The 18,878-nt window shown below is 44.0% G+C and overlaps 5 protein-coding genes across 10 annotated transcripts; 2 read left to right on the top strand and 3 right to left on the bottom strand.

Annotated features, from left to right (window-relative positions):
* Positions 1-591: 591 nt before the first annotated feature.
* LOC117788613 (ankyrin-3) lies at positions 592-4,143 on the bottom strand. Of its 3 annotated transcripts, none has more exons than XM_034627424.1 (6): positions 3,975-4,143; positions 3,176-3,875; positions 2,832-3,119; positions 2,432-2,764; positions 1,797-1,900; positions 592-1,738 (listed from the first exon to the last, which is right to left on the bottom strand). In XM_034627424.1, the coding sequence occupies exons 2-6, from the start codon at positions 3,699-3,701 to the stop codon at positions 854-856; spliced, it is 2,136 nt and encodes a 711-aa protein (XP_034483315.1). In that variant the 5' UTR covers positions 3,702-3,875; positions 3,975-4,143; the 3' UTR covers positions 592-853. The 3 variants fall into 3 exon arrangements, with proteins under 3 accessions (XP_034483315.1, XP_034483314.1, XP_034483313.1); XM_034627423.1 differs by having other exon boundaries at positions 3,967-4,143; XM_034627422.1 differs by having other exon boundaries at positions 3,176-4,143.
* A 200-nt stretch (positions 4,144-4,343) lies between these two features.
* Positions 4,344-5,766, top strand: LOC117788238 (DNA polymerase delta subunit 2). Its single transcript, XM_034626935.1, has one exon. The coding sequence runs from the start codon at positions 4,421-4,423 to the stop codon at positions 5,717-5,719; it is 1,299 nt and encodes a 432-aa protein (XP_034482826.1). The 5' UTR covers positions 4,344-4,420; the 3' UTR covers positions 5,720-5,766.
* On the bottom strand, positions 5,758-6,180 carry LOC117788239 (U6 snRNA-associated Sm-like protein LSm8). The gene has a single exon (XM_034626936.1). It carries the CDS (start codon positions 6,095-6,097, stop codon positions 5,810-5,812), a length of 288 nt encoding a protein of 95 aa, XP_034482827.1. The 5' UTR covers positions 6,098-6,180; the 3' UTR covers positions 5,758-5,809.
* Positions 6,181-6,524: 344 nt separating this feature from the next.
* Positions 6,525-7,474, top strand: LOC117788808 (39S ribosomal protein L46, mitochondrial). Its single transcript, XM_034627679.1, has one exon. It carries the CDS (start codon positions 6,601-6,603, stop codon positions 7,393-7,395), a length of 795 nt encoding a protein of 264 aa, XP_034483570.1. The 5' UTR covers positions 6,525-6,600; the 3' UTR covers positions 7,396-7,474.
* Positions 7,475-7,481: 7 nt separating this feature from the next.
* LOC117788804 (spectrin alpha chain) lies at positions 7,482-18,872 on the bottom strand. 4 transcript variants are annotated; one of them, XM_034627671.1, is made up of 7 exons: positions 14,827-18,872; positions 14,335-14,394; positions 10,959-12,882; positions 10,287-10,890; positions 9,999-10,028; positions 8,349-8,949; positions 7,482-8,280 (listed from the first exon to the last, which is right to left on the bottom strand). In XM_034627671.1, the coding sequence occupies exons 1-7, from the start codon at positions 18,814-18,816 to the stop codon at positions 8,152-8,154; spliced, it is 7,338 nt and encodes a 2,445-aa protein (XP_034483562.1). In that variant the 5' UTR covers positions 18,817-18,872; the 3' UTR covers positions 7,482-8,151. The 4 variants fall into 4 exon arrangements, with proteins under 4 accessions (XP_034483562.1, XP_034483564.1, XP_034483563.1 ...); XM_034627673.1 differs by lacking the exon at positions 14,335-14,394; XM_034627672.1 differs by lacking the exon at positions 9,999-10,028.
* Positions 18,873-18,878: the final 6 nt, after the last annotated feature.

Below are 18,878 nucleotides of genomic sequence, written 5' to 3' on the forward strand. Positions count from 1 at the left end.
TGTGTTCTTTTTTGGTAGTTTATAGGCATAAGATTAGCTTAAGGACAATGGGGGTATTCCTGATAGAGATTATCACCAGACTTTGATTATATTATAATCTGTTATCTGTTTCCGAAATACCCCTAATGTGTGTGTATGTTTGTGCCAGTGTGTGGGTGGGGGCGGGACATTTGTGCGTTTTAAGCACACAACATGTAAAAGTTATACAATTTGATAAATATACAATACACAATTAGTAATGAGCGTTTGTTAACAATAGATTCGTATAAAAGAAATTGCACATGTTTGATTTTAGACGATGCTTTTTTTAGGTACGATTAAGCGTTTTCATATCATATTAATTATAATTACATATTTAATGCGTGTGTGTATATTAATACACAGTTGTCAAGTAATTAAAGAAAAAAAAATTAAAAAATAAAAACCTATAATTAAATAATAATTTAAATTGCAAAACAAAATTTTAGATCTGAATTACTTTGTCAAAACAATTAATAAAAAATGTATATATTTAAATTTTATTATTACAAGCAGTAAACTTATTTTCATTATTTTTTAACTTGTTTAACTTGTTCTCAGAACCAAAACAATAAAAAAAAATTAAAAACAATTTTTTCTTTGGCTAATTAATTACTTGACTAACTGCATATTAATGTATATACTGTAAATTCATATACAATTATGTATAAGTGTGCTTTATGTGTGTGTTTTTGTTTGGTTTGCATGCCAAATATTATATTAATAGCTTAACAACAATTGCAATTATGATTGATTCTAGTTGTAGTTGTTTTTTAGTCATTGGTCGTTAAAAAACGTTAACATTGACGACGCTTTATCAATTGCTTTACACTTGTTATCTCTCAAATTGCAGAACATAATCCTTAAGTGGACCCGGTAAATTCAAACGATTCACATTTTGGGCCAATTTGCGGTTCATAGACTCATAGATGGCCATTCGAGCCAATTGCTTGAGGCTGCGCGGTCGGCGATAGAGTGTTGAGATTAATGCAATCAATTGTTCCGTCTTCTTGCTCGGCACTTGGGCAACATAGAAATTGTGCAGAGACTTGAGGCAATTATAGAGCGGTTCGTGCTCCATGGTTAGATAGAATAGATGGATAATGCGTGTGAATGTCAATTGCGGATCGTTGAGTATAAATTCTTTTTTCGTTATCAGTATAATATAGTAAAAAAGCAGATAGCGTGAGTTTGTGCGAAACGAATTGCGAAACGTATTGTCGCCCATTGCAGCAGCGGCACCAGCACCGCCTCCGGCTACTCCTCCTCCTCCAGCTACAGCTCCTCCTCCTCCACCAGCAGCAGCTCCACTTCCTAGCGCCTCACCATAGCTGGCAATTTCGCTGGAGAAGATTGCAATGCCAGGCGTTGTTTTGCTGCTAAGCACAATATTGGGATCGGCGCCATACTGTATAAGCGTCAAGGTTAGCTCATAGATGCATTCCATATCGTGGCAAGTGCGCACGTTCTGCACCATATCCATAACGGCCTGCAGAATGTGCTGATATGTTTTATTGCAGTCCAGGCCATGCTGCAGCAACAGCAGCAGAATGTTCTTAATAAAGTCAAAATTTGTGCGTTTCTGTGCATCACAGTTAAGCGTAAAATTCTCGCTGACCGTAAAGACCAGCACATGCAACGGTTTCAAGTTCGCCCGATACGAACAATTCGGATTGGCGCCATGCTGCAGCAATATGCGTATGCAGTTCAAATAGCAAACCTTATAGAAAATTCAACTCCGTTAGTATATATAAATAATAAAGAACTGGTAACTATACCTTCATTGAATGCGTGAAATGATGCAGATGATCCTTGTTAATCAGCGGCACCAATAGCACCATTATGGGCACTGAACCATCTCTGCCCACAATGTTGGGATCACCTGCAAAGTTAAGCAATTTTGCAACATTTAGTAAATAAAATTATACTAGGAAAATCTAAAATTCATATAAAATTAGGAACACAAAGCTAGTGAGCTTGTAATAAGGAAATATAAAAATAGAAACTTAAATTTGGAAAAATGCAATAAGTAATACAATTAGTTTGTCTTACCATTCGTTTAGCTTAATACAGAATTAATTGATGGTGTACTGCACTGGATTTATTTTTCTTAAACTAAAATGATGTTCGTTATTACGGAAAAAAAAGTATCTTACAATTTGAAGTGAAAGTTCAACCGGAATCAAAAAATTAAGTCTTTTTTTAACTAAAATTTATCTTATATTTTTAAGAGTTTAAGATTTCCTTAATTTTGTACTCTAAATAATGTTCTTATTTAAAATTACTAGTTTTTCTGTCCTTATTATGGTTTCCTTACACTTAATTCTTATTTATTTTTAAATTCTTTTTCTTAACAATTACATAAACATTCAGAATTCGCAATAGCTACCTAATTTGCATATGTTTTACTTACCATCCTCCCTGATGAGCATGTTGAGCAGCTCATAGCAGACTTCCCAGTCACGCAGATGACGAAACACGCAGGCAATGACACTGTTGCCAGTTTGATTGATGGATGGTTTGGCGCCATTCTGCAGCAGAAAACGCACCAAGTGCAGCACATCCCATTTACTCCACTTGTCGTAGCCATAACGTGCCTCCTCCAGAGCATAGCGTACGATCAGCGCATGCAACGGCGTATTGCCCAGGGAATCGGGTGCATTAATCAACTCCTTGCAGCCACGATCGAGCAGAATGCGCAACGTGGCCTGCGTATCCTCAGCAGACTTGCGGGCAGCAAAGATTACTATAAAAATAGCCAGATTTTAGTTATTTATATTTATTAAATATGCATTTATTAAATATATTCTTACCAACATGCAGCAGAGTCATCTGCTGTGTGCAGGTGCGCACTGTGGTAATGGCACCATGTTGTATGAGCAGCTCCAGAAAGCGTCCATCGTGCAGCACAGCATGATGTATGGGATAATATTCGTCCATGATGAGATTGATTTCCTCAGAGCGTGTCACGACCAGCTGCTGGACACAATTCCAGGCGCCACGCTCACAGGCCAAGTGCAGCAGCGGCTTCTTGGCCCGAAACGGTATCCAGGGTTCCTCCATCTTTTGCGTCATCATGCTCAGCACATTATACTGGTCGCCTAAACAAAAAAGACTCAATTATATAAAATAAAGTTAGTGATAGACAACACATTACCATCGATGGCATAACAGAGAGCATTTTGGAGCTTGGTGTTCAGGCGTTCGCTGACATCGTCGACGTTGCTGTGCCACTTGCCACTCTCCTCGCAGTTGTGCGAGTGTGCGCCCGGGAAGCACATGCGTGTGTCCGCATCGATGCGGGCGCCATGTCGTAGCAACAGCTCCACGCACTCCTCGTAGCCACGCAAGGTGGCAATGTGCAGGGGAAGGGAGCACGGCGCACGATTCACATCCGGACGATGGCGATGCAGCAGCCACTTGGTGAGATCGATGTGATTGAGTCCAACGCTGCGCTGCAGTATATTGTAGCCACAATCGTCATGTATGACCAGGATATTCTCGTTTTTCGGTATTTGAATCAACAGACTTTCCAGTGTTTGCAATGAGATTTTTGGATTGGCACGCAGTATTTCGAAAAGCGTTTGAATCTTCTCCTCCGTCGCCTTGGAGACCTTATGGCCATCCCGATGTGAGAGCAGCGCCGAGCCCGAACGAAATACTTGGCTCACCGAGCCTCCCATATCGCAGTTTCTCCAATTAAATCCTCCCCAGATTGCGTATCAATGTGTGATATGAGATTGCAGCTAGATGGCGCAATGATCAATGTTGGGCTGGCTCAGCTAATAATGATGCCAGAGTGACTGTTTCATCAGCATGTTTGCAACGCAGTTTCGCAACGTTGAAGCTCCTTTTACCTGTCACAAAAACAATAACAATAAACAATGCGTAGAGATGGCAGCGCAGAGGCAACGTAAAAATCAATATAAATACGAGGAGTTTTCACACATTCGCACAATTCAGCACTTGGCACAACACGCGCGCTGCATGAATTTATTCCATTTGGAATTGAACATCTTCTGTGCGTTTTTATGCAGCAATTTCATCGTTCAAATGCATTTAAAAAGCGTTTTATTGCAGACACTCGAAACTTTTTCTACGCTGCAAATTGTAAACGAGTTAATTCTCTACAACAGCTGGTGTCTATCGCTAAGCGATAGAAGAAGTTGCTTTCGTCGATAATAGCAGCGTTTCGGCAGCCCTGGCAATTTGAGCTGCATAGTTCATGAAAAACTGAACAAGATCACATCGCTCATTTCAATGGCCCGTTCATATGAACTTTTTCAGATCGAAACAACCCAACTGTAATGTGTATTGTTGTGTTTTGTTGGCGCGCAAAAGTTGCCGAAAACTGCTGTGAAATAATTTATTTTAAAAGTAGCTAGGTTTATACAATCTGAACATGGCCAATCGCTTGGAATGTCCCTACGAGAATCTGAGCAGTGCCTATTTGCTGCAGTCCAGTGATTATCAGAAGCAGTTCTGTCATTTATATGCACATCGCTTGGCGGAAATGACGCGTCTGTTGAAGCCGCTGGCACAATCCAAATGGGGCAATGAGAAGCCCATAATGAAGCTATGCGAGTTGCGTGGCGAGCAGGACGTGCACTGCATTCTTATTGGCACCATCTACAAGCATCAGGCACACAAGCCCAGCATTCTGCGTGATATATCCGAGGAGAATCAATTGGCACCACAGCCACAGCGTCAGAATTATGCGGAGCCCGGGGATAAGGTCATACTGGAGGATGAGTTGCAGCGTGTGCGACTGCAGTGCGCGCAGATCGAGGGACTTAATCTGGCCACGGGCATCGTGTGTGCCGTTAAAGGCGGCACCGACTCCGAAGGTTTTTTCAATGTGGAGGATGTGCTCTTCTTCGAGAGTGGACCCCAAAAACAGCTTGCCGTGCGCACATCCAACACCAAGTTGGTGCTAGTTTCTGGTCTGGACCAGCTGCAGGCTCACAACTACGTGGATGCCTTGAACATGTTCCAATATTGGTTGAGTGGCAGCTTTGGAAACTCAACTGAGGCCAAGTCCACGGTGCGTCTAATTGTGGCCGGGAATTCAGTGCGCAGCACGGCTGTTGCACAAGTGCCCACGTTGCAGGTGGCACGCAGCCAGGCCAATGCCAATGACACTGTGCAGGCGGTCAGCCAACTGGACAGCTGGTTTGCCGCTTGGGCACAAGCACTGCACGTTGATGTCATGCCCGGAGCCTATGATCCGGCAAATTTTATGCTGCCACAGCAGCCATTTCACAAGTGCATGTTCCCGCAGGCCTCGCGTCTGTCATCCTTTCAAGCTGTATCCAATCCCTACAGTTGTAGGTTGAATAGCGCCTTGGTTGTGGGGACTGCTGGTCAAAATACGGCAGATCTGCTGCGGAGTACATCGCTGGAGACGTCTTTGGAAGCACTACGCTGTACGCTCACCTGGGGACACATTGCACCAACAGCACCGGATACACTGGCCTGTTATCCTTACATCGACAGCGATCCCTTCATTTTGAAGGAGTGTCCACACGTGTATTTCGCCGGTAACTGCGAGTCCTTCGAAACCGAGCTGCACGTTGGCTCCGGAGGCAAAAGGACGCGTCTGGTGTGCGTGCCTAGCTTCAGCAAGACGCACAGTGTGGCGCTAATCGATCTGGAAACACTCGACTGTCGGCAGATTAAGTTTAGCGTAGAGTCTGAATAGTTACAAACATTGTTGGTCTTATAATAAAGCATAAATTGTTTTACATTAAAAATTTCATGAGTTTATTTGAACTAAGCACTACGAATACAATCAATGTACGACAGGTCCAAGCGGTTCGCCGCGTATATTGGCCAAATCCAGGCGTGAGTCTATGGTATCATCTATCAGTCCAATCACGGCAATGTTGTCGCCACGGATTATGTGCAGGCCGAGCACAATTTGCTCGATTCCCGCCGTTGTGGAGAAGACGCGTTCATGGCACTCGTCAATGATGATGTTGATGGTCTGGTCGAAGCCTTTGAGTGTGCCTATGAAGTTGCGTCCGTCCGCTGTGATAATGGACACTGTGTGGTTGATGTAGGACTCCAAGCCGGACATTATGCCAGCTTCTTAATCGTATTTAGCTCAAATTGAAAACAAACAAGCGCAAATCTCGTCGTGCAAGAGAAGAGAGAAAAATATACGTTTGCTTATCGAAATATCGATATACTTTGTAGTCGCCAGGAAACACTGCTGCCAACTTTTTAGAGAAATAAATAGCTTTTTTTTGGCTAAAAAGCATCTAAATTTGTTATTGTCGGCAATTTGTCACAGATTTTCCAAAAATATTTGTAGCAAAACGCAGCTGAATATTTATTTAAAATAGTCAGATAGCAAACGAACTCTGAAAATAGCCAGAACTAGCTATACAATAGCTAAGTTGGCAACAGTGCCGGTAAACAGCTGTTGTCAAAAGAGAAGAGTGCAAAATATATGTTTGCTTATAGAAATATCGATATGCCAAGCTATCGCCTGCAAAACAGCTGTTTGGCTACTGCTCATGTAATCGAAGTAGAGGCTACTCCTCGTTTTGCTTTTAAAACTAAATTAAAGACTTAAAAATGCTACGCCGCCTTACACAAATCAGCGCCAAGCAACTGGTCCGCACACAGTCCACATCTACAGCTGGCGCCAAAGAGAAATGGGACTTGTACGCCGGCGTTCTGGTCGAACGTCTGCCGGTTGTGTCCAAAACACTTAGTCCTCTGGAGCGCCAGTTTCAGGATATGTTGTCGCGCGTCGAGTATGAAAACAGTCTGAAATCGGATCACGAGCTTAAGCATGAGCGGGATTTGGTGCAAATGGAGATGATTAAGCAGGGCAAGGTGCAGGTGGATCTGGACGAAAGTGTTGCCAAGCAAACGGCTCAAGATCTGAAAGATGCCTACATTGAGGAACTAAAGAAATTTGAGGTGGCTCCACGTACCACACCCGACGATGCCGCCAACAAAACTACCTCTACGGATCGCTGCTTGGAGGACACTCTGTATCTGCTGGTGCAACAGAAACTGGGTCAACAGCAGCACCTGCTGCTTCCTCAGGGCCAACGTCAGGAGGGTGAATCCATGCGGCAGACAGCGGAGCGTGTGCTACGAGAGCAATGTGGCAACGATCTGCAGGTACTCTTCTATGGCAATGCACCCGTTGGCTTCCACAAGTATAAGTATCCGAGCAATCAGCGTGCCGAGAGTGTCGGTGCCAAGGTGTTCTTCTTCCGTGCCTCGCTGCGGGCCGGCAACGTGCAAGGAGCTAAGGACACAGCCGCTGTCCAGTACGAATGGCTGCCCAAGGAGGCGCTCAGCCAGAAGCTGAAGAATGCCGCCTATGCCGATAGTATCAAGAAGTTCTTGATATAATTTAAATGTATTTCCGTCACGTCATTTTACTAGTTAAATAAATACTTCAATTGATTTCATGTTAATCAATAATGAAAAAGCATTTGTTTATAACATTTTGAAGACATGCAGCAATATATTTGATTTGCAATATGTTGAAGTGTAAACACATACAGAGGCAAATGTTTATATACTTTATCTTTTCATTTGTTTTATAAAATTTGTATTTATTTTTAGCATATTTTACTACTTGCATTTCGTATAAACTGGAGATAAACTGAAAAAATGCGGTTTATTATTGGTTTTTTAGTATCTTAAATTTGATCATCTTTCAATTACAAACATTGAACAGTTACGAGAGGCGTAGAAAATGTTGTGTTTTTTGTTTAAAGCCAAGCTGTTGTTTATATATTGTATATTGCGTATTGCTCTGATTAATATTTGAATATATATTTGAGTATTTACTTTCATTTATTTTTCATCGTGTCAAAATTTAAGATACCTTTCTGGGGGATCAAGAAATAAATGCAAGGAAAAAAACTATAAATTATTTGCTGATAAATATTTGTATTGAAAGTGCTGTTATTGGTTTTTTTTTTCTTTTTTGTTTGTTTTGGATTCATTGTGGCATTAATTCTTAAATAAGCATAAAACTGTTGGACTTAGATACTAAAAATTATCGAAAATAATCGTGTAAATATATATATATTTTTTTTTAATATTTTTAGAAATAGATTGTAAGACATTTTCTCAGGCGCCATCGAACAAAATTGCGATCTAATTCTGGAATAGCGTTCGCGTGAAATCTATGTAATCTAAAGCATCTTTAATGGGCTGGCCAGAGCGCGGTTCCGAGTACGGTTTCATACGCTGCACACAATAGTCCGCCATGTCCTTGGTGAGGTTCTGCATAAGGAATAATTTCAATTTTAGTTTATATTTAATTTTAAAATATTATTTCATTTGTAACTTACGCAATAGAGCTCCTCCTTGGTGACAAAGGGGCGGTCGGCGGCAGTTATAGCGCGGAAGGCATTCTCGATTTCTTCGTAGGATTGAACGTTTTCGGTTTCCTTGGAAATCATGAATGCAATATACTCCTGCAGTGAGACATATCCATCGCGGTTGGGGTCAACAACATCGACAATAGCCTCAAATTCTGGGTCAGGTTGTCCCTCCTCAACCATGGGCAGATCGTAGCCAAGAGCGCGCAGACATGATTTGAATTCCTGGTGATTGAGTTTGCCACTCTTGTCCTTGTCGAAATGCTTGAACATCATCGAGAACTCCTTGAGCGAATCCTCCGAGACACCCGAATGATTACGCGCCTGTATCTGTTGCTCCAAATTATGCTGCATACGCATGGACAATTGATCCAATTGATCCCATTGTTGTGCCAATCCGACTGTCGAGTGTTCCGTATAACGATTATCCAGAATCAGATGTTCCTCAAGCAATGCACCAAGTTCCTCGATTTTCTTCAGATCAACACGACGGGCTCGCACCTCGGTGGCCTTCACACGAAGCGCCTCCAATTGTTGCTCCAATGAACCGGAGCCCTCCATCATTGATGTTCTAAAGATGTTCGAAAGATTTGTGTGTAAATTCGTGTTCGAAATAGATAAAGATTTATTAGTAAAGCACGACAGAGTACGACACAAGGTTTAGATATCAAAAATCTTTAAGTTAAATGGATATAATGCATAAGAAAAGCAAATCTTGTTAGAGGTCTGTGGTTAAGGGCGACTGATTATATATTTTATTTTTTTTTAGGGCGTACAACTAATTTGTTTTCCTTTCATGTTTATATATACAGGTGTTTGTTTCTTTTCGTATCAAGAGAGTAAAGAGTGTGTTCTGCAATGACACTAACTGACTACTTTGCATAGCAATCAGCTCATGTCATTGCTTAGAAACTGTTTAAACAGCAGCAATGTTGAGCCGTTAGTTTTGTGTAATTTAGGTATTAATTTAAGAACTTTTTTTAGCAACTAATAAATTCAATACAGAATTTCACTATAAAGCGAGCTAAATTTAAATCAATTTAGAGAAGAGAAAAAAAGTCAAATGTTTGTTGAAGCTACAATAAAATTTAGTAAAACGCTTTTCAAATATAAAATGTATGCAAATTTTCGCTTTACTACTTTTTACTTTCTTTAATCTACATTTTTTTACATGCTAAAATTTAATGTTTTTTTTTTGTTTCAAATTTAGAAAGAAATTTAATGTTGCAGAAAAGTAAAACTGAGAATTTTAATAGAAATTGTTCGCTGAGGAATTGATCGATTTATCGATGCTAACGGTGCGCTAAATGCAGCTAGTTTGATTACGCACTAAAACTAGAGCCGTTATCTCTATCGCTGCTTATCTTAAATCGAAATATTTACAAAGCAAAAAGGAGTTGAAGAAAAACTCCTTTTTAATTAATGTTTTTTATTTGCTGTTAGTTTAAATGCTTGAGCGACGCAGCTGTTAAACTTTTTTAGCTTTTTTTTCTTGCCAAATCAAACAACAGAAACAGGAAACGGAAACAGAAAACAATAAAAGAGAAACGGAAATGATAAACGCTGAAGGGAAGTGGGGAAACCCTGCATTAAATGGTTATCACCGCTTCACTTAATTACCCTTGACGATTATAACCCAGCATATAATATCTAGAAGAATAGAATTGAACGTTTCAGTTACGCTTTTTCATAGAGGACGGGATAAAGAAAGTGAGTGAGAGAGATACATATATATTTGGAGGGAGACCACAAGAGTTGTTTTTATTTTGTAGAATATGGATTGAGATTGTATGTTAAGAAAGGAAAGAGTTGGTGGAAGGACTGGACACACAGCAACAACTGGTGTCAAAAAATATTACTTGACATACTGTAGTTAGAGATAGTTAGAGAGTGAAGGAATGTACTGACCTCGTTTCGGTTAGCCATTGATGGAAGAGATTGGCATGCTTGGCAAACTCCTTGCGCAACTTGTCGTTCTCCTCCTGACGCTTGGCCTCCTTGGCAAGTTCGCCATCGCGTTCCTCTATGATCTTTTGCAGATTACGCCAGGTCTCCTCAAGAGCTTCCATGGTGAACCATGTGTATGGATTCGGTCCAACATTAAAGCTCTTGATCTTCTGGTCGAGTGCTGCCAATGCCTTAAAGTCAGCTTCGGCCGATGATAGAGACGCTTGGAATTGTGCGTGGGCGTCACGCAAGGCGCGTATTTCTTCGATCGAATTGCAGCGAACAGGATCTGTGAGATCCTCTTCGGCATTTTCGAACCAAGAATTGAAGGCCGAAGCTTTCTTGGCAAATGTCAAGTAGAGTTCCTCGATTTGGCGGAATTGCTCCTGCATGGCCAGCAAACGTTGCTTCCGCTGATCGGATGCATCCCTCAGCTTCTGCCAGCGAGCGATGACATCACCGTGACGCTTCAAGATCGCCGGCGATTGGGCGTGATTCGCATTGATTAGCTGATCCTTCAGAGCGCTAATGTTGTGAATGCCCTCCTGTTCAAAGGCATTGAGACCTGAAATACAAACAATATTACAATTAATACTCATAATTTAATAGATAATGTCTATTAATATGGCTCACCTGCATCGAATGTCTCCTGTTTGGTCAATAGCGTTTGCACAGTGGACAAATCGCGTCCGTATTCATCGGAGCGCACATAGTTCTCCTTGTCATCGATCCAGCTCTCAACCACATCGGCCTTCCACATGAACTGCAGATACGCCGAATTGTCGAGCAAGGCGCCCTTGCGACGTGCGGCCAGAGCATTGAGGTTTTCCAGCTTGTTGCGCAGCTGTTGGCAACGCTGGGCAATGGAATCGCCATGATGATTCTTTGCCTCAACCAGATCGCTGCCCTGTTCGCAGATAAGCGAGCAGCGATCCTTGTGGGCGGCAAAGTCCGTCTCGAAAGCATCGTGCTTCTTCAACAGACCCTGAACGGCGGCCATCGAGTCACCGTAATCCTCCACAGAAAGCAACTGCTGCTTCTCGGTTATCCAAGCCTCCTCCTCTTCGACCTGGGCCAGGAATTGCTGATAGGTCAGTGATTCATCCAATTTCTGACCACGTGTAGCTGCCAAATTCTTGAGTTCAGCCCAGGCTTGATTGAGAGCCTTCAGACGCTGCTCAATTTCGGGCACACCAAGATTGGACACATCCATGAGCTTCTCGCCAGCCTCCTGGACAGCCTGGATGGCTGGCTCATGGGAAGCTAATTCAGCTTCGAGACGCTTGTGCTTCTTCTTAAGATTCTGCACTCCCGTCAAGTCACGTCCATAATCATCGGAGCCGACCAATAGTTTCTTCTCCTTGATCCAACTCTCCTCGTCGGCAATATCGCGGAAGAACTGATGCAGAGTGAGCGCCTCGTTGAGACGGGCCTGACGGTGGGCGGCGAGATTGCAGATGCGCTCGTAACGCTCGTTGATGCTTTGACGCTTCTCCTGGATGCCAGCAGTATCAAATTGACCGCTCTCGACCAAGGAATCGGCCTGGTTGTTCATGTCCTTGATGCGGTCTTCGTGCGCAACGATATCCGCTTCGACCAACTGATGTTTCTTCATTAGGTTTTGGACAGATGCCAAATCCTTACCAGAATCCTCAGTGGTCAACAAACTCTCGACCTCGCCCAACCAGAAGTCCAAATCCTTGACAGCCGCGATATATGTCCTCTGCTTGTTGGCCTCCTTCAATTTCAATGACTTTTCAGTCGTCTTATGCGTCAGATATTCCCACTGATCGGCTATCTGGGTCAATCTCTTCTGCACCGCATCCTCCGAGCCGCTGCACTGCTTCTTATCAATCAGATTACCGCCCATCGCCAGCACACTCTGTATGCGATCCGCATTGGCCGCCAATTCCGCCTCGAATGCCTGATGCTTCTGATGTTTCGATTGAATGTTTGCCGGATCCTTGTAACTCTCCTCCGTTGCCAGCTGCAGTTTCTCGGCAATCCAGTTCTCAATCTCATCCGCATCGCGGGAGAACTGTTGCAATGTCTGCTCATCACCCAGACGCGAACGCTTCTCAATCAATCCCTCCTTGAGGTGACGCCAGCGTTCCAAGACTTGCTTGCGCTTATCATCCACCAAATTGGAGGCATAATGATTCTGGGCAATCAATTGATCGGCCACCGTTTGCAACGCGGCAATCTTCTGCTCATGCCCATTGATGGCCTTGTCAAAGTCCTCGTGCTTCTTGATCAACGCCTCCACATTGCCCCCGGCATTGGCATCGTCATCCGCATTGAGGAATGCCTCACGAGCCGACATCCATGACTCGGCAAGTTCGCAATCGCGCATATACAGCTGCAAATCTAGATTCTGCTCCAACTGCAGACGACGCTCGGTCCAGGCCTTCTCCAGATCCTCACGTGCCTTGGCCAGATCCTCAATCTTCTCCTTAATCTCCGGCGAGGCATAATGATTCGCCTGCAACAGCTCATTGCCAAACTGCTCAAAGGCTCCAAAGGTGCCAGCTCGAGCATCGATCTCCGTGCGATGTTCCTACACAATGAGAAAATAAATTAGTTCCAAATACTTTCAAAATTTCTTCACAGGAATCAGGTTTAAACGCCAGGGTTAGAGAACAACAAGAAACGAATTGGATGAGCAGCTGTTGTTGTATTCGTTGCAGCTTCGAATTGTTTTTTAGTAATAGCCATTAAAAAACACAAGGAAAAAGGAACGTCGAACAGAACATTGATTTAATGATGAATATGACGCAGATGATGGCAATCTGTACTAAGTTGGGAGTGCTGTACAGTCTATAGAGAGAGCGAAGAGGTGAGAGTATATAGAGAAATTGGACAGTAATGACCAAAAAATTAAATTTTCTGATTAAATAAAATTTTGGTGCAGAATTAATTTAGGGGCGAAATAATGATCAAAATGATATTCCGCATAAAAATCGGATAAGTTTTGGCCAAGTTATGCGAGTTTGAAGTTTTTGAAAAAGTGATAAGGGGTAGGTATGGAAAAATATGACAGTGATGACCAAAAAATGAAATTTTTTAAGTAAATTAAATTTTGATGCAGAATCAATTTAGAGGTCAAATAATGATCAAAATGATATTCCGCATGAAAATCGGTTGAGTTTTGGCCAAGTTATGCAAGTATGAAGTTTTTGAAAATGTGTTAAGGGGTAGGTATGGAAAAATATGACAGTGATGACCTAAAAATTGATATTTTTAAAAAAATGAAATTTTGATGCAGAATTAATTTAGAGGTCAAATAATGATCAAAATGATATTCCGCAAGAAAATCGGTTGAGTTTTGGGAAAGTTATGGAAGTTTCAAGTTGATGAAAAAGTGTCAAAAACGGATGATCATTGTGAATCTGTAGACATGATAATATTGTCACCGTTATGTTTAGTATTACGTGACAAGATACGTCTGTTTTGGTAATTCCCGTTTTCGGGGCTTTCATGATATAAAATGAAGCTGTGACATGACTAAAATATATGAAGCTTTTATGATGGAATTTGGGTGTATACAGAGATGTACCCAAAATATGTGTGTGTATATCATGACAAGGAATAGGTAAAAAACATGTTTATAGATAAAGAAATTGTTAAGCGTTATTAGATAACAATATGTGAATAAGTACAAGTTAGAGATGAACGCGTGACACGTAAAGAATAGATTCAAAAGACGCGTCCAGCTCTAGTAAAGATCCAAGGGGGTTATTTCAATAGCTGCTAAATTTGCTGATTAAATCCCAATTATTCACAATATTAAGCACTTACTGTGAATAGTCAGGAAAATTAGATAAGTGCCAAATAAAAGCTTATTGCCGAAATAACTGTAGTGTTTTTTTTGGGAGAACTAAATAACAAACAACGCACAAAAGATACACAAAAACACGACATGATAATGTTGTTGGTATGAAGCTAGATTTGCTGGTTGGTTGGATGACTTGGCGGCTTATGGTATGGATGATATACGAGTAGAATCTACCTCGTCGTTGGATGGTGATGCGCTGCTGCCCAGCGTGAACTCAATTTCAGCACGATGTGCCTGTGTTTAAAGATGAGAAACAAAACCATGGATAAGTATATAGAGATAGTTGTATGTTGTCATGAACCATGAACCGATATTGTTGTTGTTGTTGTTGTTGTCGTTTGTTGTTGTTGTTGATGTGATTGAGGGCGTGGGAAGTGGGTTGAGTTGGAGGATTTTTGCACAAAACCCCGAAAACAAAACAAAAGAATGCAAGGGAAAAAGGCAATAAATTAAATGAAAAATATCATAACCAGGAAGATCAATTTATAATAATTGTAGATCTATTTAAATGAATAAAATTCCTTAATTATTGGATTAGATTGATCTAAATAGAATTCGATCCATAACTATTACAATTTCATAGAAACAAAACCTAAGAAAAGGAAACTTGACCGTGGCAAAAGTATCTATTTGGATAACTCGAATATAAATCAGATCAGATCTTACCTGATGACGTTCGATAAGAGCCTCGGCACCGGTGACATCATTGGCCAGCTCATCAGAGGTAACCAGACTCATCATGGAGTTGATCCAGGCCAAAAGATCGCGATAATCGCTGAGGAAACGCTGCAGATCATAAGAGTCGAGCAGTTTCTCCTTGCGAGCGGTGGACTTGGTGATGATTTGATCCCACATCTCGTTGATTTCCTTCTGCTTGGCATAGGTCTGTTCAGCCGTATCCGGATGGGATTGCATCAATCGGTTAGCGGTCTCATCCAGCTGACGAATCTTGTCCCTCAACGCGGCCAAATCACGTTCAACTCCCTCGTGCTTGCGCTGCAGTGTCTGGACACTACGCAGATCCTTGCCGAGATCATCATTGTTCAGGGCATTCGCCTTCTCGGCAATCCAATCCTTGGTCTCATCAATGTCACGATGGAAACGCTGCACCTCGTGAGCGGAGCCCAATTGACTGGCCTTCTCGGCGGTCAATGTCTGCAGATTGTTCCACTTCTCGTTTAGATCCTGCATCTGGGTCTGAATCTTCAGAGCGGCCTCCGTTTGTCCCAACGATGTCAACTGTACGGCAATCTCATTCATGTTCGCCAGACGCACCTCGTTGGCCTTCAGGTCATCGTTAAAGTCATCAAACTTCTTCTGGAGCACCTCGACCTCCTCGAGATCCTCGCCCACAACATCAGCGATCTGGGCATGATTCTCCTTGTCGCGTATCCATTGAGCCAAGTCGGCTGCCTCACGTACCAGGACATAAGCCTTGACGGTCTCATTCAGCTTATTCTGACGCTCCCGAGCCAAGGCCAGGAGATTATCATACTGGGAGTTGATTTGATTCTGTCGCTTGGCAATCGAATGATTGTCCACCAGGTTCTGCTGCGATGCACTTAATCCCGCCTCAATCTTCTTGATGTAGGCGGCGGGCACAAAGCCCTGACGATCATTGACCTCCACCTTCCACCAATCCTTGTTGTTGGAGTTGAGCAGGGTGAGCACATCGCCCTTCTTCATGGACACCTCGCGTGGCGACTTCTCCGTGTAATCGTAGAGAGCGACAACGCACTCCTTGCCGGTGATGTCCACCACTGGAGTCTCCTGCTGGCGACAGTTCTTGGCCTGCTCCTGCAGTGCCTGAATGGTGTTGCCAAAGGCCTCCAGATCGGAGACAAGTGCCTCGTGCTTCTTGAGCAGTGCCTCCGATGAATCCTCATCCTTGCCGTAATCACTGCCCGTCGCAATGGGTTCCTTCTCACGCATCCAGGACTCGGCTTCGTTGGCATCGGCAAAGTACTGATGTGCCTGCAGAGAATCATCCAGATCCTGTTTACGCTGATTCGACTTGTCCTTCAGCGTGTTCCATTGCTCCTGCAGAGCTTCGAGACGCTGACGTATGTCATCACTGGCAAATGGCTGATCCTTGAGCATGTTCTCACCAGAGCTGATCACATTGAGGAGACGTGCCTCATGATTGTTAATCTCGGCGAGCACCGCTTGATGTTTCTTGATCAGATTCTGGACACCAATGAGATCGCGACCGCGATTCGTTGATGCTGCAATGGGCTCCTTTTCGCGTATCCAGGCGGCCTCGTCCTCGAGGTCGCGGAACAGTTGCTGCACCTGCAGCGAGTCCAACAGATGCTGCTTTCGCTCGCCCATGGGCGCGGCCAGGGCGGCGTAGCGTGCCGATAGATTTCCCTCCTTGTTGCGAATGTTATCGGCATCAAAGTGTCCCGATTCGATAAACTTGTTCGCCGCCACATTGATGCTCTCAATGCGATCCTGATGAGCCATCACATCGGCCTCCAGCAATGCATGCTTCTTCTGCAGATTCTGCACCGATGTCAAATCCTTGCCATGATCCTCGGACAACAGTTGACCCTCGATTTCGCTCAGCCAGAGCTCAATGTCCTCGATGGTGCGATTGAATTGTTGCTGCTGACACGCCTCATTCAATTTGCATCCCTTCTTATCGGAAGCCTGGACAAGCGTCTCCCACAGCACCACAATCTCCTGCATGCGTGTATTGATCTGATCGGCGGCATAATGCTTCTTCTCGATCAGCTCGCTGCCCACATTGGTGATGTCCTCAATTCTCGACTTGTTGGCATTCAACTCGTGCTCAAAGTTCTGATGCTTTTGCATTTTTCCATTGAGATTTGTGGGATCCAGGTAGCTGTCATCTGTGGCAAACTTGAGTTTCTCACTGATCCAACCCTTGGTCTCATCGCAATCCCGCTCAAATTGCTGATAACGATTCGAATCCTCCAGCAATTGGCGACGCTTTGCCGACTTCTCCTGCAGAGCGGCACGACGAGCGAGAAGCATCTGGCGACGTTGGGCCACATCATCGGCAGCATAATGCTGACCATCGATGAGCTTGGTGGCAAAGATGTCCAGTGCCTTGATCTTCTCCTCCTGGGCGGCCAAACTCTTCTCGAAATCCTCGTGCTTCTTGATCAACGCCTCAACGGAATCGAGTGAATCACCCAGATCCTCATTGGCCAGAAATGCCTCCTGCTTGGCCATCCAGGTATCAGCCTGCTCCGTATCGCGATAGAACAGCTGCAGATCCATGCACTGCTCATACAGGATGCGACGATCCTCCCACAGGGACAACAACGAGCTCTTGTCGTTCTCCAGAGCAGCGAGTTTCTCCTGGATTTCAGCAGCAGCATAGTGTTCACGCTCCAACAGTTTCTGACCCGATTCGGTGGTCAACTTGAAGCTATCCTCACGTGCATCAATCTCACCCTTGTGCTCCTGATGACGCTCCAGCAATGCCTCAGCACCGGCCACATCCTTGGCCAGTTCATCGGCTGAGATGATGGCCTTCATGCCATTGATCCACGACACCAGATCACGGAAGTCGGCAAGGAAACGATGCAGATAATAGGATTCATCCAGCTTCTGTTTACGCTCGCGTGCCTTGGCAGTGAGACTCTGCCAGTAGTTGGCAATCTCCGCCTGCTTATCGCGAATCTGATCACTGTGATCGGCATGGATGGAGCACAGACGCTGTGCCTCCGCTCCCAGAGTGGACACCTTGTCCTCCAGGGCAGCCAGATCCCTTTCCACACCCTCGTGCTTACGCTGCAAAGCCTGCACACTGGCCAGATCCCGGCCATAGTCATCGGAGGAGAGGACAACATCCTTTTCGGCTATCCAGGCGACAGTTTCGTCGGCATCGCGATTGAAACGCTGAATCTCATGGGCACCAAAGAGTTTCTCCTGTCGCACAATGGCCAGCTGCTTAAGGCGCTGCCACGCCTCATTGAGCTCCTCCTTGCGCTTGGTGATCGTATCCCTTTCGGGATGTCCATCCTGGATCAGTTTATCGGCCAATTGATTGACCTCGGTGACACGATACTCCTGCGAGGCCATGTCCTTTTGGAATTCATCGAATTTGCGCTGCAGCACCTCGACATGCTCCAGATCCTGGCCAAACTCATCCGCGGTGACAAAGGTCTCCTTGTCCTTGATCCAGAACATGACCTCCTCGCATTGACGCAAAAATTGGACCAAAACCAAAGCCTGCTGCAATTTCAAACCCTTCTCGGCCAGACGACTGAGCAGAAGCTCCCACAATTGATGCAGTTCATCCAGACGACGCTGTATGGTCTCCGAGGCAAAGTGCTGCTGATTGATCATCTCCTGTCCGGTGTTGTCCAACGATACAATGGCATTGCTATGGGCTGACACTTCCGCCTCGAAAGCCTGATGCTTCTGAATCTTGGCCTGCAGATTGGTTGGATCGCGATAGCTTTCCTCGCTGGCCGCCTGGAGTTTCTCGTGTATCCACGACTCCAGTTCATCGGCATCTCGCTTGAAGTATTGAAAGCGACGCGAATCCTCGAGCTTCTCACGCTTCTGACGTGTCTCGATTTTGAACTCATTGTAACGGGATAGCACCTGCTCACGACGCTCCTGTATATCCTCAACGGTCTCGAGGATCTTCACCTCTTTCGGTGTAAAGTTCTCCATTGTGTTTCAGTTTCGTTCAATTCTTCGTTCGTTCTTCTTGGGATATTGTAAAGTTGTTAATT

Source organism: Drosophila innubila, assembly GCF_004354385.1.
Source record: "Drosophila innubila isolate TH190305 chromosome 3L unlocalized genomic scaffold, UK_Dinn_1.0 0_D_3L, whole genome shotgun sequence".
Taxonomy (NCBI): domain Eukaryota; kingdom Metazoa; phylum Arthropoda; class Insecta; order Diptera; family Drosophilidae; genus Drosophila; species Drosophila innubila.

What these genes read in the sequence shown, in the direction of transcription:
- LOC117788613 (XM_034627424.1), bottom strand. Translation starts at nt 3,701, where the DNA reads ATGGGAGGCTCGGTGAGCCAAGTATTTCGTTCGGGCTCGGCGCTGCTC. An exon ending in GATGACTCTGCTGCATGTTG is followed by an intron (nt 2,765 to 2,831) that starts GTAAGAATATAT and finishes CTATTTTTATAG; the next exon opens with TAATCTTTGCTGCCCGCAAG. An exon ending in ATTTCACGCATTCAATGAAG is followed by an intron (nt 1,739 to 1,796) that starts GTATAGTTACCA and finishes ATTTTCTATAAG; the next exon opens with GTTTGCTATTTGAACTGCAT.
- LOC117788238 (XM_034626935.1), top strand. Translation starts at nt 4,421, where the DNA reads ATGGCCAATCGCTTGGAATGTCCCTACGAGAATCTGAGCAGTGCCTAT.
- LOC117788239 (XM_034626936.1), bottom strand. Translation starts at nt 6,097, where the DNA reads ATGTCCGGCTTGGAGTCCTACATCAACCACACAGTGTCCATTATCACA.
- LOC117788808 (XM_034627679.1), top strand. Translation starts at nt 6,601, where the DNA reads ATGCTACGCCGCCTTACACAAATCAGCGCCAAGCAACTGGTCCGCACA.
- LOC117788804 (XM_034627671.1), bottom strand. Translation starts at nt 18,816, where the DNA reads ATGGAGAACTTTACACCGAAAGAGGTGAAGATCCTCGAGACCGTTGAG. An exon ending in CTCTTATCGAACGTCATCAG is followed by an intron (nt 14,395 to 14,826) that starts GTAAGATCTGAT and finishes CTTTAAACACAG; the next exon opens with GCACATCGTGCTGAAATTGA. An exon ending in CCAAGGAGGAGCTCTATTGC is followed by an intron (nt 8,281 to 8,348) that starts GTAAGTTACAAA and finishes TTCCTTATGCAG; the next exon opens with AACCTCACCAAGGACATGGC.